The sequence below is a fragment of the Chrysemys picta genome, chromosome 11 (assembly GCF_011386835.1).
Source record: "Chrysemys picta bellii isolate R12L10 chromosome 11, ASM1138683v2, whole genome shotgun sequence".
NCBI classification, from domain to species: domain Eukaryota; kingdom Metazoa; phylum Chordata; order Testudines; family Emydidae; genus Chrysemys; species Chrysemys picta.
Genome location: NC_088801.1, coordinates 61,549,903 through 61,574,540, shown reverse-complemented (window position 1 = coordinate 61,574,540; position 24,638 = coordinate 61,549,903). Strand labels below are relative to the sequence as shown.

At 48.7% G+C, this 24,638-nt stretch overlaps 1 protein-coding gene across 1 annotated transcript; it reads right to left on the bottom strand.

The window, feature by feature from the left end:
• Window positions 1-690: 690 nt before the first annotated feature.
• On the bottom strand, window positions 691-3,229 carry LOC135974389 (uncharacterized). The gene is made up of 2 exons (XM_065562092.1): window positions 2,255-3,229; window positions 691-1,260 (listed from the first exon to the last, which is right to left on the bottom strand). The coding sequence occupies exons 1-2, from the start codon at window positions 2,829-2,831 to the stop codon at window positions 785-787; spliced, it is 1,053 nt and encodes a 350-aa protein (XP_065418164.1). The 5' UTR covers window positions 2,832-3,229; the 3' UTR covers window positions 691-784.
• Between the last annotated feature and the right edge of the window lie 21,409 nt (window positions 3,230-24,638).

Genomic DNA, 24,638 nt, shown 5'->3' with positions numbered 1-24,638 from the left:
AAGCAAAGTTCCTGAGTGAGCAGGGTAACCTGTGATTTTATAGTTTGTGTACTGAGAAGCTAAACCTGCCCCCGTTTCTTTACCCAGGTAATGTTGACTATCCTATCCAGTTACATACCCCCTTCACCCCCCCTCCAACACACGTGTCGAAATAAAAATAGTTCTACTTTGTTAAAGCACACCGTTTTCTTTAATACTGTTTTAGCGGGAATTTTTTAAAACTGGGACGCAGACTGTGGTGCGGGGCGGGTCTAGTGTTGTGATGCGAATGCAGCTTCTAAACTCAAGGATTGACAGGCTCCGCTGCGGTGGGATGCTTGTTTCAACGGAGCCTGTCACCCCTCCTGATCGGGACTGTGTGTATGGGAGGTCTATTTGACTTTGTGGCAGGGGGAGGACGGTTACAGATCCCATGCTGTGTGGCTCTGTGATCCTGTCTAAGGACCGGCGCTTAAGATCTGTAACTGCCCTCCCCCGCCACAAAGTCACAGAGCAACCCACCCCCCCCAACATTACATCAAAACAACCTCCCAGACTAACCGGGGCAACTAGTCACTGCATCACTGCACTGTGTATGTGCCCTGCTGCTGTGCCTGCCCCCGACTATGTACCCTGCCAAAGGAGACTGTCCTGTCCAATTTCCAACCCCCTTTCCCCTCCTCCTCCAAAAGAACATGATTGAAACAGTAGTTAACAGAAACGAATTTTTTATTATCAACTACACATGGCATTGGGAGGTGAAACTTGGACGTGGGCTTGTGTCAGGCGGGAAGGAAAGAACTTTTCAAATTTTGGGAAATGAGAGCCTTCTGCTACTAGAGCTCTCTGCAGGGGTGGAGTGAGAGTTAGCAGGGACTCTGCCGCCTCTCCTTCTTTGCACTTTGGGTGAGGTGGGTATGGGACTTGGTGGCGGGGGAGGGCGGTTAGAGATGGACTGCAGCGGGGCTCTGTCCTCCTGCCTCCGTTCCTGCAGAACATCCACAAGGCGCCGGAGCGTGTCCGTTTGCTCCCTCAGTAGTCCAAGCAGCGTTTGAGTCGCCTGCTGGTCTTCCTGCCGCCACCTCTCCTCCCGATCCATGTTGGCTTGGTGCATTCGGGTCAAGTTCTCCCGCCACTGGGTCTGCTGTGCTGCCTGGGCTTGGGAAGAGGCCATAAGCTCAGAGAACATGTCCTCCCGTGTCCTCTTCTTCCTACGCCTAATCCGCGCTAGCCTCTGGGAGTGTGATTCCAGGCTAGGTTGTGAGACAGTCGCAGACGGGGCTGTGGAAATGGGAAAAAGGGAGTGAATTCCTCTGAAAGATAAATGTAGTTGTGAACAAAGAACATAGTCTTTCTCTGTGAACAAGACCATGCACAGCACCTTTCACATGCGCACTCAGCACAAGGTCGAATTCTCGGCCTTCGCATTCTGTGCCTGGGGTCTTGAACAGCACATTTGAGAAGCGAGGCAGCACAACGGAATTTCTGTTGCAGGCAGACATGGTAAGCCGTACACTTGTGGCAGTTTAAAACTTTTATATTACCACTGGCCTCATTTCACATTTAAATCAATGTCAGTCCCTGCTGCCAGCAATCCGGCAAGCGGGAACTCTGCCCCTGTCCCACCCCCTCGCGGCTGTCCCCGGGAATGATCCCTTTCGGCTGCCCCTCTCCCGCCTCCACCGCGTGGCTGCAAACCAGCGGTGACAGTTCTGTAAAGGAACGGGAAAGCAGTCCCAACACTAACATTCCCCTACCTAATTAAAAGCAGGTCACCATGGCCGACATCACCCTGATGAGGATCTCCGAGAGCGACAAAGAGAGAATGCTCCGGGAAAGCCTCCAAAGACCAGGGCCGTATGCCGCCCTGCTGTGCAGAGCAATGATCCCCGAGTACCTGATAATCTCGTGGCGCGGCAACGTGTCGTACTTCGGAGGACCCAATAAGGCCGCTCTCCCCAAGAACCTCATGCAACGGCTTTCAAGTTACCTCCAGGAGAGCTTCATCGAGATGTCCCAGGAGGATTACTGCTCTATCCCCGCACATATAGACCGCATTTTACTGTAGCTGCAGTAGCAGGGAATACACAGTAGAGCGGCTTGTGCAGGACAATCACTGAAAACCGGACATTGCTAGATTTCTTTTCAAAACTTGCACTGCCCCTTACTAAACCGTTAAGCGCCTAGGGCACACTAATCATGAACAACCCATTCTTTTAATTGTTAATATTCCTGTTTTGTTAAAAATAAATGTTTAGATGTTTACAACACTTACTGGCTGATCCTTCACCAGATTCTGTGTCCGGGGTAACGGCTGGGGACGCTTCGTAGGGGATCTCTGTAAGGGTGATGAAGAGATCCTGGCTGTCGGGGAAATCAGCGTTGTGAGAGCTGCCAACTGCCTCGCCCTCCTCATCTCCTTCCTCATCTTCCCCGTCCCCTAACATGTCTGAGGAACCGGCCGTGGACAGTATCCCATCCTCAGAGTCCACGGTCACTGGTGGGGTAGTGGTGGCGGCAGCACCGAGGATGGAATGCAGTGCCTCGTAGAAACGGGATGTCTGGGGATGGGATCCGGAGCGTCCGTTTGCCTCTTTGGTCTTCTGGTAGCCTTGTCTCAGCTCCTTGATTTTCACGCGGCACTGCGTTGCATCCCGGCTGTATCCTCTCTCTGCCATGTCTTTAGAGATCTTCTCGTAGATCTTTGCATTCCTTCTTTTGGATCGCAGCTCGGAAAGCACGGACTCATCGCCCCACACAGCGATGAGATCCAAGACTTCACGATCAGTCCATGCTGGGGCTCTCTTTCTATTCCCAGACTGCACGGCCATCACTGCTGGAGAGCTCTGCATCGTTGCCAGTGCTGCTGTGCTCGCCACGATGTCCAGACAGGAAATGAGATTCAAACTGGCCAGACAGGAAAAGGAATTCAAATTCAAATTTTCCCGGGGCTTTTCCTGTGTGGCTGGTCAGAGCATCCGAGCTCGCACTGCTGTCCAGAGCGTCAACAGAGTGGTGCACTGTGGGATAGCTCCCGGAGCTATTAGCGTCGATTTCCATCCACACCTAGCCTAATTCGACATGGCCATGTCGAATTTAGCGCTACTCCCCTCGTCGGGGAGGAGTACAGAAGTCGAATTAAAGAGACCTCTATGTCGAACTAAATAGCATCGCAGTGTGGACGGGTGCAGGGTTAATTCGATTTAACGGCGCTAACTTCGACATAAACGCCTAGTGTAGACCAGGCCTTAGTCAATAGGAAAAGCATTTAAATTAGCAAAACCAGGTTTCTGCTTTGTTTGCTCTGAGCAGTGTTGTTTTATGAACAGATATGTATAATTGCATGGATATCTATAAATGGGAAAAATTGCAAAGATCAGAAATTATAAGCGACTTACTCTGAAAATGTAACAAAGTATTAATTAACTAGAACAGTAACTGGGCACATAAACTCAGACATCAAAACCTGCAAGGAGAAATCCTGGCCCCATTGAAGTCATTGACAAATTGAAGTCAATGGCAAAATCCCCATTGATTTTAAAGGGGCCAGGAGTTTGTCCTAGGTCTCTACCATTTGAGCTAAAGATAAACTCATTTAGCTACAAAGATGTAGCAAGCTGTTACAATGGTTTGAACCAGCTACTAGAGGGACATGTGACCATACATGCTAAGCCCATGTATTACAGAAACATCTCTGTTAAATAAGAACTGAGGGCTTGTCATAGGGGGAGGGATAGCTCAGTGGTTTGAGCATTGGCCTGCTAAACCCAGGGTTGTGAGTTCAATCCTTGAGGGGGCCACTTGGGGATCTGGGGCAAAAATCAGTACTTGGTCCTGCTAGTGAAGGCAGCGGGCTGGACTCAAGGTCCTTTCCAGTTCTAGGAGATGGGATATCTCCATTAATTATTATTATAGTGGACCTGGCCAGTGATCCATCTTCTCTTCCAAACCCAACTGTTTTATGGCCTCTGTTTGGCATAGAATTAAGCATGTGCTTAAATTCCATTGAAGTAAGTGGGTGCTTAACGGGCTGTTGAGTGATCCCGCAGTGCTTAAGGGGTTTGCAAGTGACCTCCTTAATTTTGTGTCTGATTCCAGCTGTCCGTGCGGAACAACAAGAGTTTCACAGTGCCCCACTCAGAGTCTCAGTCTAGGAAGTTTAGCCCTTAAAGGCAGAGTCCCCAATACCACACTTATGTGCTTTGCTGAATTAGGGCCCAGAGGAGCCATATAACATGCACCTAATGTTAAATGCCCACATCCACTATAACCAAACTGCAATCAGTGTTACTGCACATATTCCATTATAATCAAATGCATGCGCTAATCCAGGACTTGATAATGAAACAAAAGCTGAAAATCAACCTCTATAACTGTTATTATTATAAATAATATGGCCCAAATTCTCCCCTGGGCTAGGGCTACTTTCTACCAGGATACAGGGATAAAGTGCCCCTAAAGCTGGCATAGCTGACCATGGGAGACCTACCCCAGGGAAGGGGCACCCTCTGGTGGTATAGAGCTGGCGTAGTGGCGCCTATGCTATCCTGCAGCTACTGCAGGGGATGTGGCCAGGTCTTCTCTATTCCCCAGTAATTCCTGACTGTCATGAATGTCCCTTGAGGCCATTTGCAGCCAGTATAATCTAGGGCAGCCTTCAGGCTGCTCTAAAAGACACTGAGGGACTGGTTTGGTGCACAGAAGACCCAGGTTTCAGGATAGCATCCCTCTCCTGAACTTCTGCATTATGGTGCCTGTTGTTTGTTTATTTATTTATTTACTATTTGCACTGTGGCCACAACTAGGAGCCCCAAACACGGACCAGGACCCCATTGTGCCATGCGCTGGACAAACACAGAACAAAAAGACAGTCCTTGCCCCAAAGAGCTTACAATAGTTTTCCTCCTGAGGTACCTCTTTGGCTGCAGCTTGGGCTCCGGACCAGCAAGTTTCTAGACGTTCACAGCACTACTGTGATTTCTCTCACAGCTCATGTGCAGAATGAGCTATCCAACTGCTTTAAAATGGCCAGTTTGAAAAGTTTGATCTCTTAGCTTGGCCTGCAAACTAGTCCTCAGTGAGGCTCGGAGCCCATCCGGGTCACTTCAGCTGGTTTTGAGTTATGCGTGAACACCAACAAAAAGATCGTAACCCTTTCACAGCTCAAAAGAGCCCATTTTATTCACTTCTCCACAACTCGGAAATAGATTTTCTCAAACGTTAAAAAAACAATCACCATGTTTGGACTTGGAGCCAAGCAGGGAACATTTCTGCCAGAAGCAATTTTTTCAGCAAGTTACAACCATGTGAAAAGAGGAAGTAATGGAAGTCTCACCAGAGCCTTAACTATAGCTTTAGCTGCAAGGGAACGTCCTAATAAACTTGGTTAACAACTCCGCTGCCCAATTTATTGCTAACACAACATAAAATAGATTGGAATGTGGATGGGATTACCAGGCAAAGCGATCTGTACGTGAGCATCTTGCAGGAGAGAATTTCCACACCGTTGCTATGCACTGTAATTCAGTGCAGAGAAAATGCTTGTAAGCCAGAGTTAAACTCCTTGGACGTCGCAGGTGATGGATATGATGGATGATGAACAATAGTTGTGTCTCTCTACAGCAAAATAACCTTGAAGGGTGGGTCTAAGGGTGGCTATGATTCGCTATATGTATTTCAGAAGCGCTTGGATGCTCTAGTTGGGATCAGAGACCCATTGTGCTGGGTGCTGCACAAAAGACAGTCCCTGCCTCGGAGAACTTGCGAGACCAGAGACAACAGGTGGGCGTAACAAGCCATTGGAGGCAATGGGGGCGGGAGGTTGAGGGAAACAGTAATCAGAACATGTGTGTATGTAGGCCAGCTATGGGCTCACCCTGCATGCCCACACAGGGGAGTAAGGATTCCCTTATCCCCCTGTACGAGCTACTCCCATCCTCCAGCCCCTGCACAAGGAGAGGGTAGCTTCCATTCCCATTGGCCCCGCCCATTCCCTAGCAGGCTGGTCCGGTGCAGAGGGGGAAGTAACCTGTGCCAGCAATAGAAATGACTCTGCTTCCTTCCCTCAAGGAGCAAAGGGGATGCAGAGGCTGACTCTGGAGTCTGGGGGTATGACTACATTTCAGTTGGACACCCGCAGTTGGCCGGTGCCAGCTGACTCAGGCTCACAGGGTGCGGGCTAAGGGGCTGTTTAATTGGGGCTTGGGCTGGAGCCCAAGCTCTGGGACCCTCCCACCTCACAGGGCCTGGGCTCCAGACCAAGCCTGGACGTCTACACTGCAATACAATGATCCCTTAGCCCGAGTCCCGACGACCGGCAGTCAGCTGTTCCGGGCCAGCCGCAGGTTTTTAGTTGCAGCATAGACATACCCTAAGGGCAAGTCTGCACTGCCGTCAGAGGTCTGATGGTGGCACGTGGAGACTTACTGGAGCTAGCTTTGATCTAGCAATAGCAATGAAGGTGCAGTAGCTGCTTGAGTGCACACCCACTGTCCTGGGTGGGCTTGTACAGCCTGAGCTGCCACCCGAGTGGCCGGGGCTGCTGTTGGTACCTGAGCTAGCTAGCTCCAAGCTAGCTCGGAATGGCTCCGTGTGCTGCAGCCACCCCTCTGCTTGCAGAGCCGACACACCCGAAGTCACAGTCTGGTCCTGGCCCGGCTCCTCAGACAGCACAGCGCCAGGCAGCCCCTCGCTCAGCCTGGAGTGCAAAGTGCCAGGCACGCCGCTGGGACTGTCCACGTGGGTTTGAGTCCGTTACATTTTACTTAAAAAAAAAAACCAATTTTTTTTCTTTATCAATGATGAGCTATAAGTAAACACATCTGAGAAATAGCAGAAGTCCCGACTACCGTCTACCTTGTCATTACTTTTAGTTGGTGGCAGGGGTGGGTGCTGAAGAGGGATTTGATAGGGCAGTGAGAGAAATTCAATAGCCATTTAACCATTTGTAAACAAACCATAAAATCATATTGACAAAAGGCCTATGAAGCACTCTTCGGTTTGGAACAACTGCTGGAAAATATATTTCCCAAGTGGAGGCTTCAGCTTTAAAGAATCTCTTATTGAAGTCATCAAAGAACATGGCAAACATCCTATCCGTAAACATGATATGTCAGACTGGATCTAGTTAATATGCTTATTTAACCTCTTTTGACACCAGCAGCCAGAAGCTTCTGCCACTAAGCACTCAGGCATTTAACGTCCGTGCTTACTGTCCTGAAATCCCAAATCCCAACAGCCAGGGGGTAAATGGTAGTTCCGCTGAGAACGGTCACCCCCAACTGCTTGGAAAACAATATTTAGAGGCACGGGAATAGGGCGAGGGACTGTCCGTTCCTGTGCTCTGCAGAAAGTGAGTTCCTAGCTGAAGATGTGCTGCATAGGAGTGGGCTGGAAGCAGCATGTAGGAAACTATAAGAAAAGGAGGATTTTTTTCTGTATCCGAAGTGGAGGATACTAGCCACTGCTAAAGGGCAGGCTGGAGCAGTCATCTGATCCAGTGCAATAACTGTGTTCAGTGGACCCAGACCTACTGTACTCTGAGTAGAAGCACACCTGGCTTCATTCAATAGGTAATGGTTCAGATTCATCATTGATGTAACACCATGAACTTCAGTAAGGGATGACGTTGGCCCTGGCTCGGCGTTTCGACAGAGCCTAAAGTGCATTGAAATTCTGGGGCAGGTGGGCGCCTACCTACCTCGGGCCCTTTGGAAAACACCAGCCCCAGTGTTCTGACCTTGGCATTCATCATCGCTAGGCAGCATGTTTTCTAGGATATTAAGCGTGTTCTCTACTAATGTAACTTTTATACTGAGATGAATTTAAGATCAAATTAAGTTTTTAACATGTAAATAGCATCAAAGCCCATCTTTTTTTTTAAAAAGCTCACCTTCCTAACCCCACCCCCCCTCCAGATCTTCACAGTCATCAAGCTGCTGAGACTGGTATCTGAATATGTAGGAGATGATGAGAACTTCATTCAATGAGGAATTTCAAAAGGTAAAAAAGGGAAGCAAGCAAAGGCTGCTATATTCAGAAAATCCTAGCACCAGGGGAAAAAAGGCAGAAACGTACAACATGGTAAAGTGCTTGGATCAGGTGAATAGATGGAAGGGCTGAGTGGAAATGACACTGGTATATGGGATTTATACGATAAAAAATAAGTTGAAACCTATAAGATCCCTATCCATCATGTAGGAACAATACATTCACAGCGCCCTTCAGTGCTGTACTGTCTCATTCTGGTTTTGCACTGCCAAAGTGCATTCCCTGAAATGAATTACGAGACATGCACCGGGTGCTAATGACAAATGCAAACACCGCCCATCTGCATAGAGCAGTGCAAGTGCCGCAAGTTATTGTCTTGAGTGGCTAATACTTGAGAAACCCCAACTCTGAATTTCGTATGGAATTGAGCATGGTGCGAGGCTACAGGTACTGTCACCAGAACTGATAGTAAGAGTTTGCAGCCAGGAAAGGGGACTGGGATGGATACATGGGTTGGGGGATCTATGAGAGCGGATCAGGAGGTCTGGACAGGAGTAGGGGGCAGGAACAAGTGCTGGGAGGGGAAGCAGTGCAGGAGAAGGATGACTACATGGTTACAGAGGGAAAGACATGTGTTGTCCATTGCTGCTGATCCCAAGTGTTCAAAAATCATGAATCAGGTCTGCAAAAGTCATGAAATTGGCTTAAAAATCATGAGATTTAAAAAAAATAATAAATTTGGGGTGTTTTTATTTATCCTCTGGTTTCTGAGCCCTGAGGGGGATCACAACTTTGAAGTGCTAGAGACTTCCTTTAAAATATATATATATATATATATATATATATATATATATATATATATATATATATATATATATATATATATGAAAGCTGAGATTCTTATGTAATCACCAGACTCCAGGAGCTGGGGATTTAAGAAAAAACTCCAAATATCACAAGACTCCCAGTGAGATTGCGAAAGACGGCAACACTGATTATGTCTCCTCCACTCCCCCATTTCCATTTTCTTGTTGGATCTCTCTCCCCCAACCTTCCATTGGTTCCCCCCCCACACACACACTCACACAGAGTACTCCTGCTCCCTCCTACCCCCCCTTTTCTATCCTGTCTCTTTCCATGGATAAGGATCACCTCTGCATCCAGGGCACCACTTAAATCCTATTTTAAGGGTTTAAATGGGATTTAATTGGTGGCCCCTTGAGCAGGTTCTTGCAGAGGGGAGAATTTCACCGCAGCTTAGCAGCAATGTCAGCGAAATTGAATATAATCTCCGTTTTTCAAGTGTTCTGCTCTACCACTGACATGCTGCTGTTAGGGCCTGATCCAGAGCCCACTGAAGTCTAGGGAAAGACTCCTATTGATTTCAGTAGGTTTTGGATCAGGCCTCCTCGCATAGGCAAGGAAGAAAAGGAAATAGAAGAGAAGGATGATGCAGGGACACACATTTCATACATTTTCTGTCATCGAGCTCTCCCTGGATCACTGTTTACTTATGTGATTCACATGAATCGAAAGCCCAGACTGACTCTCAGGGGGCTGGGAATCTCTAACCCAGTACTCCCAACACCGAGATGTTTTTCTAAAATGTTGACTCCTGTGTTCTGAGGCCTGAAGTCACTCAAGATGGAGAGATGTAACGGCTTCTTTCGGAAACCTTTAAACAGAATTTTAAAGAGAGAAAACAGTCACCCTCCCAAAATGACGATATCCAGATCGCCAGCACATTGTGACATGGTCAGACGTTTGTGCTGACGTCTCATTTCCAGGAGACTGGTGTAGAAGGGATTTTTCATTAATCACAAAGCCAGTGTGGGCTGGCTCCTGTTCTTGTTGAAGTCAATGGGAGAACTGCAATACCTCCGAGGCCCATTGAAGTCAGTGGAAAGATTCCCATTGACTTCTGTGTGATTTGTATCTGTCCTTGGTTGGGAACGGGCCCTTAAAAGTGCGTTTTCTGCCAGTAAATACAGGAAGGTCAGAGTAGATTAGCCCGGCATAACCTATCCCTGACCTCAGAAATGATCAGGTCAAGGTAAGGAAGGCGCACAGTTGTGGCTGTCAGCCTGTCAACAGTCCAAGCGTTGACAACACTGTTGTGTTGATTGCAGGACATGGTAAAACTGTAAAATGTTGCTGGGCCCTGTGATATGGTCTCATGTGGTGATATCATGTAGCACTGAGGTGGCGACAATATATGCCTCATGATGTGGTGATGTATCGCATGTCATAATGCAAACAGCTAGTCATGGACAGGAAGGTTTTGTCTCAGAGAAGAGGGCTTAAAAAGTTCTCTCTCCTAGTTGCAACGGGGAAAAGAAAAAGATATATATAAAAAAAGCTTAGGTGCCTAAAGAAGTCTCTTGTTTGAGGTCACGCAACTACCTCTCCCCATTGCCAAGATGCCAGAAGGAGCCTCGAGGAAGTCCAGAAAAAATTGGTCTGTGGAAGTAGAAAAACCTGATGATATTCAGAATCATCTAGGAGCCTTAACTTCAACACTCAGAAGCTTTGTGACTGCCAGTAAGTGACGCTTGAAAAATGTGGCGCCAGGGATCTTAGTAACTTTTGTAGCCTTGGAAAATGCATCTGCTTTGGGAATCAAGCCCAAGACAGTTATTATCCACTGTGCAGAATGAAACTTCTGTTGGGAGCTTTTATGAAGGCAATCATTCTTCACAAATACTAGTCTTTTTATCACCTGGCTATAATGACTGTTCTTGGGAACACACCAAGATATTACAGGGATGAAACTGAGACCAAGAAACCTGTGTAGGTCTGGCCCTTTTGGAGAAAAGTGTTTACAATTATCTGCCAACTAGTTGTTACCATTGTCAAGATGGTCACTGCCCACATAATAAAAAAAATCTCCAGTGGAATGTGACCTCCTGGAGGTTTCTTTCAGTTGTTGCTTAGCAGGACAGCATTGCTCCCAACTGAAATGTAGGCCGAGCGACAATTATAATACACCATTTGTTTTTTCTGTAAGGACAGATATCCAGTGGGTATTCACAAGGGACTCAACGAACTCTCCCAACAAGAATGACATCATTGTGCATGAAATGGTCCTGCTGCAGACCAATGCCTGATAGTCGGCTGTCTGTAAAAATGCATCGTTCAAAACACAGCTACCCTGCACTCAGGGCCGGCTCTGGCTTTTTTGCCGCCCCAGGCAAAAAAGCCTCCGGCCGCCCCGCCCCGAGCGCGGCAGGGGACGGCGAGGGGGGGGGGGCGGCCGGAGCCCCGGGGGGAGGGCGGCAAGCCCCGGCCAGGGATCCGCCTTCCCCGGCGGCCAGAGCGCTGGGGGGAGGGCAGCCGGAGCCCTGGGAGGAGGGCGGAGTGCCCGGCTGGGGCTCCGTTCTCCCCGGTGGCCAGAGCGCCGGGGGGAGGGGCAGAGTGCCCGGCCGGGGCTCCGCTCTCCCCGGCGGCCAGAGTGCCGGGGGGAGGGCGGCAAGCCCTGGCTGAGGCTCCGCTCTCCCCGGCGGCTGGGGGGAGGGCGCCGGGGGGGAGGGCAGCCGGAGCCCTGGGAGCAGGGCGGAGTGCCCGGCCGGGGCTCCATTCTCCCCGGCGGCCAGAGCGCCGGGGGGAGGGGCGGAGTGCCCGGCTGGGGCTCCGCTCTCCCCGGCGGCCGGGGGGGAGGGCGCCGGGGGGGAGGGCAGCTGGAGCCCTGGGAGGAGGGCGGAGTGCCCGGCTGGGGCTCCGTTCTCCCCGGAGGCTAGAGCGCCGCGGGGAGGGCGGCGAGCCCTGGCCGGGGCTCCGCTCTCCCCGGCAGCCGGGGGGAGGGCGCCGGGGGGGGGGCAGCTGGAGCCCTGGGAGGAGGGCGGAGTGCCTGGCCGGGGCTCCGCTCTCCCCGGCAGCCGGAGCACTGCACCGCGCTGCCCCCCTCCAGGTGCCGCCCAAAGCACAAGCTTGGTGGGCTGGTGCCTGGAGCCGGCCCTGCCTGCACTGACAATGGGATTACAGTGAACAAACACAGCCATCGTGTTCCCAGCTCTGCATTTCCCACATGCATTAGTAAGCTGTGCCCAGTTGATAATTTAGAATGAAACTATATTGAAATCCATATCACTTGTGGGAATGGAAAGTATGTTACAGTGCACCTATATTAACTTTCAGTTTAGGTCGGCGTCAAGATTTATTGTCTCTCCAGATACATATTGAGCGAGGTGAAGCCTAGGTCGATTAAGTTTGTCTCAGTCAATAAATCTAGGTGTTGACTCCAGCAGAATTCAGTGTCTGTTTATTATTCTGTGACCAGCATTCATTGACACTATCCTCCTAGAAGTGGGGTGTTTGGATGAGCTGACACCATTTAAAACTACAAAGAATATGTCAAGCTGTGTCATGAATTTTAGAAACTTTTGTGCCACATTGGAGTGGTGGAAGAAGGTTGGTTTGGGGCTCAGAAGCCCTGGGTTCAGTTCTCAACCCAGCCAGAAACTTCCCATGACCTTGGACAAGTCATGGGGCCTGTGCTGTGCAGGTCAGTTTAGATTATCATAATGGTTCCTTCTGGCTTTAAAATCCATGCTTCTCTGAATCTACCCTGTACTTCCATTCCCCAGCTGTCAGATGGAGATCATACATCCCTACACCACAGAGGTTTTTGGAGGGTAAAGTCACTTCAGGATTTTGAGGCACTCAGATTCTGTGGTGATGTGGGACATAAAAGGACCTAGAGAGATTGTGAAACTTCATCTGAAATTGTCCGAAAGCCTTCTGAAAACTGCGGATTGGTATTTGGATCCATGGAGTCCTAATGTTATGAGTACGTGGTTTTGGCAAAATGTTGATCATGATTTCAAAAAGGATGTCTTAAAAATGTCAGGACAAATGGGTCCATTTCAGACGTGTAAACATCTAGGACATGCTGAAATGTTCATGAACTTTGTTTTCCTGTTTTATGGGCTGTTCTAGAGGTACATGAGATGTACGTAGCTATGACACTGATGCCTGGTGGGGGTTTGTGTGTGTGTGTACTCTGTTTAAGTGTCTGAAAACTTTACTGGTGGTCAGAGTTCAGCAGCCATTTTGTCCTCACAGTTAGTGCAGCGTATCAGAGGAGACGCCATGCTGTCTCACTGAGCCTTGACTTCCTTGTTGTTTAACGTAATCAAAACGAAACATTATTTTGACAGAAAGTACCTATGTCCCCATTCACCTCCCCAGTCACAAGATCGGCTCTGAGTAAATTTTAGTGGGTGGAGTATCTTCCTGATGATGGCAATTTGAACCTAAAGATTAGTGCATATGGGCCAGACCCTGAAAGCTGGTATCAACCAGCACAACTCCTTCGACTTTCATGGGCCTAGGCTAGTTAACACCAGCTGCGGATCTGGCCCAAAGTGAAGGGCAAACTCGATGATAGGAAACCCAGGTGTTCCTGATTATCTGGCAGGAGACGCCCAAGAAGAGGAAACCAGGGAACAGTGGGCAGTTTAAGGGCCAAATGTGACGAAGAGCATGTGCAAACTGATGTGCAGTGCTTAAGCCACGGTCCAACACAAACGCTTTAGCAGAGGGTCTTTAACACAACATTTTCAGTGAGATTGATTTAACTAAATGCTTCCCTCACAATCCGGACTCTTGGGTTTCCTGATTAACCAGGCATCACTTCTCTGAAACCCCTCTGTTCTCTGACACAGGGTCCCAGCCTCAGCTAAAGACGATGGACTTGACCCTGATGTGAGTAGCTGGGGGGTTCTGATAAGTGAGGTGCAGAGAAACAGAGCTACATACCTCTGAAGAGGGAACATAAGGTTAATCCTGATGCAGGGTATTTCCCTAAATTGGATGCAGACTCTTCAGCTCTTGCCAACTCTTGCTTAATAGAATTACCCTGTTCCGTTGCTCAGGGGGTGAGGTTCTGTGCATTAGCTGGGGGTACTGTGGGTTGTTTGCACATTTCATCCGGAGCATAGTGCTTGCTAGAGTGCACTCAGGTTACTATGGCGACAGAGGGACGATGCTCCTCAGTATTTGCTACATAATACTTCAGAAGGAGGATTTAGAGAGGCAGAACAAAGCATCGTAGGGAAGCATCAAACCTAATAAGTCCCTGGACTGAAAGAAAGCCAGACTTCTGTTTAGACACCATGGTGTTCATTCGTTTTGGGTCTGGGAACTGTTCCAGGTCTGAGTTAGGCATGTTCGTTATACCTCCTGTGCGGCGTTCAAAGAGACCTCTACATTCAAATGACACCGTTTTCTCACCTGGCTGGAAAGGGAACCCACTGAGTGGAGAACAAGGAGAGAAAGCGGAGGATTTTTCTCATTCAAACAACATCCCTTTGTAATTGGTTTATAAAACATGAAGAAAACAGCATGAATATTGAGCAAGTTGCCAAAATGAACCACAAACTATCCCATGGGGGTTTTATTGAGCTGTGCGAATAGCAGCCTTAGATTTGGTCTTGTTCAGCAAAGCAACAAGTGTTCAAAGGGCTCTTAGTCAAAAGATGCTGTTCAAGGTGTTTTTCATAATATTTAAATAATGATTTACTCCCCGTCGCTGTAGTTTTCATGCCCCCCCTTGGATGTTGGAAGCTGACATCTGTTTCTTTTCCTTTTTTTAAAGCAGCATTTTCAAAAAGGAAGCCACGAAACATATTTGCTGCCCAACAACAAAGAGCAAACCAGCCTCCGACATGGAGCACAGCAAAACCTGGAACTGATCAGTCTCCAAGAAGTGATTTAAACTGCCCTCTTGGCAATCTGCTCACCTCTCATGGCAAGGACGTTAGGAAAGGGCGGGGACATTTAGTAGCATTGTTTTCTGTATTACAGAAGAGCCCCAGTATCGGCATAGGCTGCTAGCTCTGTATCCTGCTGCTCTGACACAACCCCAGCAGAGGACGCCGTGTGTGTGGGACTCTTGCTGTCACCACAGTCATGGCCCTGGTGGGGTGGTGTTGGTACCACTTACACATAGGGTGAGTTCTCCCTCCTCGGGAATGGAGCCTTGAAGATGGAGAGTAGGGGCCAGAGGCGTATCCAGGCCCTAGCCTGCCCAAAGAGGAGTGATGATAAATTGCTCCTGTGTGAGTGGCCACTCCGTTGCCTCCCCAACCAGGGGCAGGGCCATGACACACAGCTGGGGTGCCTCAGGGCCTGGATTGCATAACCTCGCCCTGCCCGATGGAACTGATTGCTAAGAATCCCTGGCATGGTTATTCAGAGGCAGGCGTGCGACGGGCTGTGTGGTAGGCGACGTGGCGATAACACCAGCTGTATTTTTTTCCTTCAGACTGTCTCTATAATTGTTACCTTAGACTCTGCTATCTAAAGGAAATGCCAGACTTTACATTATCCCTGTGAAGTGCTCTGACAGGCTGACAAGGAGCTTTTGGGTTTTTTTCCCCTCTCTCTTCTCTGTTAACTCTTTCAGTGCAGTGGCATTTCCAGGAGAGAAGCGCGTTAGGACCAGACGATGGGGAATATTTGATTTTGAATGACAGACTTTATGCCTGTCTGGAAGCAAAGCTACGGGACCTCCTTGTCCTAGTCAGGGAACGTGGCTGTGATGTGCTTTTTGGAGCCCACGCAGCTTTGTGTGTTGGTCATGGCTTCTGTGGAGGGGGTAATAGATTGTAGGGTGGAAAGGTAAAGGTTGGGGGGGAAGGACATACCCACAAGGAAGATGATGATGTTGCCAGAAGGTGATAGTGCTCAGAACTGCTCTCCAGTATAAACATCGAAGACATGATTACGGAGATTGTAAGCTCTTTGGGGCAGGCACCATCTCCTTGTTCTGCATGTGCACAGTGCCTGGCACAGTGGGTTCCTGGTCCAGCCCTGAGGCTCCTGGACACGATGGTAATGCAGATAATAATATGAGAACAGAAGCTGCCAGGCTACACACAGTGTCTCAGTGTCCCAGTAGCTGAAATGATTAGCTCAGTCCTGAGATGTTGCTCCTCATCCTCCCTTTCTTAGCATTGACTCTGCCCTTCCCATCTAGGTATCAACCCACCCCTCTCCATGGTTTTATTTACACCATGAAAACAAGTGATGTTTGACTGTGGCTGAACTGGAGTATAACATGGTTTGGTCCAGCTGCATGGTGTTGGCTTTGTTCACACTAGATTTTGGGGGGGAATCTCCCATGCGTGCAGCTCCACCAGTGCTAACAACCGTGGAGGTGCTAGTGTAGACAAGGCTCAGCAGGCCACTTGTGTTGTGACTATTGTGTCATCTAGAGCTGCTCCAAAGGGGTTAGATGACAAGGTGGTAAAGGTAGCAGTACCTGTCTCCCCTAGTACTACATTGCCATCACTGGTGGGTCTGCCCAAAAAAGGTTAGTATAGACACAGCCAAAGTAGCCAAGCCAGGGAGAGAGGCTGGTAGGCACTTAGGCTTGCCGCATTCACACTTACTGGGTAAACTGGTTTATAACCCGATTCAGCCACAATACAGTTTAATAGCCATTGTTGAACTCGGTTGGTTTGGTATGTGGAGCAGGAGCATCTCCAGTTCTCCTAGCTGAGTGCTCAGGGCTCTGGAGCCTCTTCATGTTCTCATTCCCTCTGCATGACTGGCCCGCCGGCAGTCAGAGGAGGGTGACAGGCTGTAGAGTGCTCTGAGTGCCGTTCCCAGTTGCCCTGTATGTGAACGCAAGCAACGCTTTCCGCAGCGTGTTAACACTATTGCTGGTAACCTGCTAGTGCGTGGGAAACAAACAAACAGGTTCAGGGTGTGTAGGGCCAACAGTGGTACTGCAAGCTGGCAGGTGGCACTCGAAAACAGAAACAGTGGAATTGCAGGAATAATGAGCCAGATCTTCAGCTGGTGTGAACTGGTGCCACTCCACTGGTGTCAATAGAGATATGCCAGTTCACAAAAGCTAATGATAACACCTAGCTCTTATACACTGCCTTTCATCCGTAGATTATAGAATCATAGAATATCAGGGATGGAAGGGAACTCAGGAGGTCATCTAGTTCAAAATCCTGCTCAAAGCAGGACCAATCCTCAACTAAATCATCCCAGCCAGGGCTTTGTCATGCCTGACCTTAAAAACCTCTAAGGAAGGAGATTCCACCACCTCCCTAGGTAACCCATTCCAGTGCTTCACCACCCTCCTATTGAAAAAGTTTTTCCTAATATCCAACCTAAACCTCCCCCACTGCAACTTGAGACCATTACTCCTTTTTCTGTCATCTGCTACCACTGAGAACATTCTAGATCCATCCTCTTTGGAACCCCCTTTCAGGTAGTTGAAAGCAGCTATCAAATCCCCCCTCATTCTTCTCTTCTGCAGACTAAACAATCCCAGTTCCCTCAGCCTCTCCTCATAAATCATGTGCTCCAGCCCCCTAATTGTTTTTGTTGCCCTGCACTGTACTGTTTCCAATTTTTCCACATCCTTCTTGTAGTGTGGGGCCCAAAACTGGACACAGTACTCCAGATGAGGCCTCACCAATGTTGAATAGAGGGGAACGATCACGTCCCTCGATCTGCTGGCAATGCCCCTACTTATAAAGCCCAAAATACCTTTAGCCTTCTTGGCAACAAGGGCACACTGTCGACTCATATCCAGCTTCTCATCCACTGTAACCCTTAGGTCCTTTTCTGCAGAACTGCTGCATAGCCATTCGGTCCCTAGTCTGTAGCAGTGCATGGGATTCTTCCATCCTAAGTGCAGGACTCTGCACTTGTCCTTGTTGAACCTCATCAGATTTCTTTTGGCCTCTAATTTGTCTAGGTCCCTCTGTATCCTATCCCTACCCTCCAGCGTATCTACCACTCCTCCCAGTATAGTGTCATCTGCAAACTTGCTGAGAGTGCAGTCCACGCCATCCTCCAGATCATTAATGAAGACATTGAACAAACCGGCCCAGGACCAACCCTGGGGGCACTCTGCTTGATACTGGCTGCCAAATAGACATGAGCCCAACGATCTAGCCAGCTTTCTATCCACCTTATAGTCCATTCATCCCACCCATACTTCTTTAACTTGACGGCAAGAATACTATGGGAGATGGTATCAAAAGCTTTGCTAAAGTCAAGGAATAACACGTCCACGGCTTTCCCTTCATCCACAGAGCCAGTTATCTCGTCATAGAAGGCAATTAGGTTAGTCAGGTGTGACTTACCCTTGGTGAATCCATGCTGACTGTTCCTGATCACTTTCCTCTACTCTAAGTGCTTCAGAATTGATTCCTTGAGGATCTGCTCCATGATTTTTCCAGGGATTGAGGTGAGACTGACCGGCCTGTAGTTCTCCGGATCCTCCTTCTTCCCTTTTTTTAAAGATGGGCACTACATTGGCCTTTTTCCAGTCATCCGGGACCTCCCCCGATCGCCATGAGTTTTCAAAGATAATGGCCAATGGCTCTGCAATCACATCCGCCAACTCCTTTAGCACCCTCGGATGCAGCGCATCTGGCCCCATGGACTTGTGCTTGTCCAGCTTTTCTAAATAGTACCAAACCACTTCTTTCTCCACAGAGGGCTGGTCACCTCCTCCCCATACTGTGCTGCCCAGTGCAGCAGTCTGGGAGCTGACCTCGTTTGTGAAGGCAGAGGCAAAAAAAGCATTGAGTATATTAGCTTTTTCCACATCCTCTGTCACTAGGTTGCCTCCCTCATTCAGTAAGGGGCCCACACTTTCCTTGACCTTCTTTTTGTTGCTAACATACCTGAAGAAACCCTTCCTGTTACTCTTAACCTCTCTTGCTAGCTGTAACTCCAATTGTGATTTGGCCTTCCTGATTTAACTCCTGCATGCCTGAGCAATATTTTTATACTCCTCCCTGGTCATTTGTCCAATCTTCCACTTCTTGTAAGCTTCTTTTTTGTGTTTAAGATCAGCAAGGATTTCACTGTTAAACCAAACTGGTCGCCTGCCATACTTACTATTCTTTCTATACATCAGGATGGTTTGTTCATGCAACCTCAATAAGGATTCTTTAAAATACAGCTAGTCTCCTGGACTCTGTTTCTCCTCATGTTATTCTCCCAGGGGATCCTGCCTATCAGTTCCCTGAGGGAGTCAAAGTCTGCTTTTCTGAAGTCCAGGGTCCGTATTCTGCTGCTCTCCCTTTGTCCTTGTGTCAGGATCCTGAACTCGACCATCTCATGGTCACTGCCTCCAGGTTCCCATCCACTTTTGCTTCCCCTACTAATTCTTCCCAGATCAAGAAGAGCTCTGCCCCTAGTTGGTTCCTCCAGCACTTGCACCAAGAAATTGTCCCCTACACTTTCCATAAACTTCCTGGATTGTCTATACTGCTGTATTGCTCTCCCAGTAGATATCGGGGTGATTGAAGTCCCCCATGAGAACCAGGGCCTGCGATCTAGTAATTTCTGTTAGTTTCCGGAAGAAGGCCTCATCCACCTCATCCCCCTGGTCTGGTGGTCTATAGCAGACTCCCACCACGACATTACCCTTGTTGCTCACACTTCTAAACTTAATCCAGAGACTCTCAGGTTTTTCTGCAGTTTCATACCGGAGCTCTGAGCAGTCATACTGCTCTCTTACATACAGTGCAACTCCCCCACCTTTTCTGCTCTGCCTGTCCTTCCTGAACAGTTTATATCCATCCATGACAGTACTCCAGTCATGTGAGTTATCCCACCAAGTCTCTGTTATTCCAATCACATCATAATTCCTTGACTGTGCCAAGACTTCCAGTTCTCCTTGCTTGTTTCCCAGGCTTCTTGCATTTGTGTATAGGCACTTAAGATAACTCGCTGATTGTCCTGCTTTCTCAGTATGAGGCAGGAGTCCTCTTGCGCTCTCCTGCTCATGCTTCCCCCCGGCATCCCACTTCCCCACTTACCTCAGGGCTTTGGTCTCCTTCCCCCCGGTGAACCTAGTTTAAAGCCCTCCTCACTAGGTTAGCCAGCTTGCTTGCGAAGATGCTCTTCCCTCTCTTCGTTAGGTGGAGACCGTCTCTGCCTACCAATCCTCCTTCTTGGAACACCTTCCCATGGTCAAAGAATCCAAAACCTTTTCTCCGACACCACCTGCGTAGCCATTCGTTGACTTCCACGATTCGAAGGTCTCTACCCGGGCCTTTTCCTTCCAGAGGGAGGATGGATGAGAACACCACTTACACCTCAAACTCCTTTATCCTCCTTCCCACACAATGCTTTACAAAGGAGATCAGTATCATAATTCCCATGCCACAGATGGGGAAATCAAGGCACAAATTGGGGAAGTGATTAAGCTATGGTCACCCAACAGGCCAGCTGTAGTGCCAGGAATAGAACGCAGGTCCCCTAAGTCTGAGTCCAATGTTCTATCTGCTAGGCCGGTGGTCACCAACTGGAAGATCGCGATTGACTGGTCGATCGTGGAGCTTCTGCCAGTCGATCACAGTCTCTGGCTGCTAAAAGTCTGGCGGTGCAATGGAGCTAAGGCAGGCTCCCTACCTGCCCTGGCCCCACACTGCTCCCAGAAGCGGCCAGCAGCATGTCCCTGCGGCCCCTGGGAAGGGAGAGTGGCAGGGGGTCTCCGTGCACTGCTCCTGCCTGCAGGTACCACCACCACAGCTCCCATTGGCCGGGAACGGGGAACTACAGCCACTGGGAGCTGTGGGGGGTGGTGCCTGCAGGGAGGGGCAGCACGCGGAGCCACGTGCCCCCAGCCCAGGGGCCACGGTGATGTGCTGCTGGCCATTTCTGGGAGCAGCATGGGGCTGGGGCAGGCAGAGAGCCTGCCTTACCCCTGCCATGCCGCTGCCCGAGGTAAGCGCCACCCAGCAGGAGCCCACACCCCTCCCCCCTCCCAACTGCCTGCCCCAGCCCTGAACCCCCTCCCGGAACCAGCACCCCATACTCCCTCCCACACCCTGAACACCCTCCTGCACCCCAACCCCCTGCCCCAGCCCGGAACCCCCTCCTGCACCCAAACTCCCTGCCAGAGCTTGCACCCCGCATCCCCTCCCACACCCCAACCCCCTGTCCCAGCCTGGTGAAAGTGAGTGAGAGTGGGGGAGAGTGAACGATGGAGGGAGGGGCGATGGAGGGAGTGGGGCGGGGCCTTGGAGAGGGGGCAGGGCCTCAGGGAAGGGGCGGGGTAGATCCTGGGTTACACTTAAATTCAAAAAGTGATCTTGTGCTTCAAAGGGTTGGAGACCACACTGCTGAGGCTCTGGCCCACTGTATTTAAGTGGTACAACCTAGGTACAACACAAAAATCTCTGAGTAGAGCCATCTGCTCTCTTTGCTATGCTACCAATGATGCCACTGGTGGTGAGAGAGATGTGAGTTGTCTCTCATAGTCCATTGGAAAGCTGATTGGAGTTGTAGTCGAGCTATTGGTTATAATGGATTGTGGTAGAATTGTGAATGGGTGTTCTTGCTGTGTTTTGTGGTCTCTGTGAAGCTGAGAGGTAGCTTGGGGAAATACGAATTGGAAAGAAAATATCCCCAGCTGGGTGATATATGCATGATCTTTTCAAGACTGCAGAGCTGTTTTGAGAAGGAGCAACAAGGTAAGAGCTAAAGGAAAATAATAGGTAGAGCTGGTTGGAACCCAGAATTCTTGTTCTGTAGGAAATTCTGATATTTTAATTTTTTCCCCATTCTGAATCTAAATGAAAATTCCAAATTTCTTGCAGAATGAAAATTCCAAAATTGTTTCAGAAACATCAAAATGACATTTGGTTTTGACTTTATCAACTTGACTTTACTTTTACATTATCATATAATTTATGATATAAAAGTTGAAATATTTTGACTGTTCTACGATAAAATATCATGTGACATAAAAGGCAAAAAGATAATGTTGAAATGCAACGTTTCGATAGTCGAAATGAAATAGCTTTATTTAAACTAATCCTTTTGATAATTTTCTGTTGAAAATTTTGACAAAGTCAATACATTTCCATAGCTCTAATGGTAACCAAAGAAATGCAAAGTAAAGATATTAGCCTGGCAGGCTACCAGTGCTAGATATCTCTTGGTACTAGGAGAGAAATGAATACACCACAGTTCTAGTTGGAAGTGGCATAACCACTACTCCTCCAGTCATTGTTACTATTGGAGGTGCTGGGACCACACTGTTGCTCCTTCTGCCAAGTGGGTATATGAAATATATCTGTGTCCACTGCCCCAACATTGCTGCTGCTACAATTGCCCATTAATTAACAATTCTGCTGTGTTTGCATCGTTATACAGCTCCCAAAAATGAAAGTTCACTTCCTGCATGCTGTGTGTTACCACCAATGCAACAGTCACGGGTTTTACAGTCACAAATGTCATCATGTGGCCCCTGATACCTCCAGCCATCAAAGGTGGTGGGAATAAATATTATGGAATGGTTATTCAGTCTTACGTGTTAAATATGTTCTGCTGTCTGGGAGCTTTCTCCTGGGTAATCTGAGGCTGTTACAACAGCTGTTTGGATGCAAATCCAAAATTAGCAAATAAGCAGAAAAAATAATATATCAACTTCTGGCCTCCTGATCTATCTTGAAACATGTCACAGATACCTTGTAGCTTTTGCTGCTAATTTTTAATAGCAATCTGAGGTGACTTCCAAATGAGCAGACCTCTAGGCAGACTCGCTTCCTGACTCATTAACATGCCTGACAGTGTTCATTAGACACAGGCCCCAGAAGCCAAAACACAACAAACAAGTCTGTATGGATCTTTTGGGGTCTGAAGCTGCATCCTGTGACTTTCTGAGTAAAATCGGTGGATGACATGGTGGCATGCTTCTCGCTCTGTCCTTAGGGGCTGGGGAAGAAAACAACAGTAGCTAGATGGTGTCACTTACTCTGTAGCTGATAGTTGGACCAGAATCAGTGCAAATCATGAATGCACTCTCCTCATCTGGAAGACTTTTAGCAGCTTAGAGCATGGTACTAACAGCCTGGATGTCAGAGTGGCCAAGAGACCCCAGCACTCGTAGCAAAAGTGAAGAAGATGTGGAACATATATTTATGTTATCTCTGGGATGGGATGTGAACCTACATCCAGCTCATGGAGTTGGGGTGTGGATGAGTGTTTTAGAATAAGGCTATCCCATCAGTAGGGCTGTTGTGCATGACGGTTTGTTGCTTGCAATCCAAATAGCCCAGGCCGAGGTTCTCAACTTTTTCCATACCACAGTTCCATAACACAAAGGAAGAAAGCTTTGGGACTTGCCTTCCATCTAACCATAAAGGATTGAGGGACATCAAGCCCCCCACCCTCCAAAACCTGTTTGCAAGCCCTAGGTTGAGAATCCCTGCACTAAAGCAAAGCGGGGGTGAGGCGAGTGGATGCTTCAGAATGATGATGATGAACTGGCATCTTGGGGATACTGGGTGTATACCCACTACCCAGCATGCACTGGGAAGCACTGAGCGGCTAGTGGTGAGGAACAAGGCTTCGTGGCCCCAGGTCAGCTCTTCCTGGCACTCAGGTCTTGGGATAATGAACCTGGCTGCTGCACCTGCCATTTGCACTTGTGGCCCTGTGCCCAGGATAGCATTTCAGGCCCCTTGCCCTGTCCACACCTTGTCTCCTACCCCCCATTTCTCTCCCTCCATCCCAGCAGGCCACCCTCCTCTCTGCTAGCTGATGCACATGGGGACGGAACGTTGTGTCGCACACTGCATGTCTCAAAGCCGTGTGTTCACTGCTAGTGCTTTGCCTCACCACCCCGCCTTCATCGGCACCTGGCAGTCCACGGGATCAAGCCCTGGGAGGGGACAGTGTATGATTTTAAACCTCGCCAGCTCGCGTCCCCAGGATCTGAATGTGCCTGGGGAAGAGCAAGAGGGTGACACAGCAGTTTGGGCCAGAGTTTGCTGGTTGGCTGGAGGTTTGAATGCGGCTACTCTCTGGAGCTCGGCAAGCTGTCCTGCTGCTTTTGCTATTTAATATCAGTCCTGGCTGAAAACGGTAAGTGGCACTGTGGCCATACCCTAAATAGACTAAACAATAGGACCGAGCAGCCCAGTCCTTTATTCCCCACCAAGAGAATTACCTTCTACTGGAATCCTGAACTTTTCCAACCACATCACATTGTCACATGCTTCAGTATGAAATAAAAGGCATCGTTCCTCCCTCGGCCCTAGAGGAGAAGGCGAACTTGCTGGCGGTTCAGAAGATGCACTGTTGGGCTGCCAATTACCGATGTTGAGATGAAAGGACTGTGATCCTGAAACAAGGACCCAAAGGAGAGGAAAAGGATGGATGACTAGGGGAGGACAGCTCAAAGGACATATCCCCCACAAAAGAACAACAAGGAAGACAGGACAAAATGTCCAAACACTGATGCCTATAGTTAAGTTCCTATATCCACATTAAGGGAGGATTTTCAGAAGTGCTCAGTGTTGATTTAACTCTGCTCCCCAGGGAAGTTTTATCATTGCATTCAGTGGGAACAATTTGTAACACTTACTAGTCAAAAAGATTGCTTCTGAGCCCTCTTGAAAATCTCACACCAAGATACCTCGGTCAGGGTGCCAACATGCTACTCCTGGCTCTCACACTGACTCGCAGGGTGACCTCGGTCACGTCAACCATGCTTCAGTTTCCCTATCTATAAAATGGGCATAAGGATACTGACCTTCCTTTGGCAAGTGCTTTGAGATCTTTGGATGAAAGTGCTATGTAAGAATAAAAGATTATATATTTATTTATTATTCTTCATGATTTATTACATAAAATAGCCTGGTTTTCAAAAGTACTTGGCACCTATAGCGCTCATT

Coding starts and splice junctions, on each gene's coding strand:
- LOC135974389 (XM_065562092.1), bottom strand. CDS start 2,831: ATGCAGAGCTCTCCAGCAGTGATGGCCGTGCAGTCTGGGAATAGAAAG. Junction 1,261..2,254: donor ATCTGGTGAAGGATCAGCCA/GTAAGTGTTGTA, acceptor CCATTTCCACAG/CCCCGTCTGCGACTGTCTCA.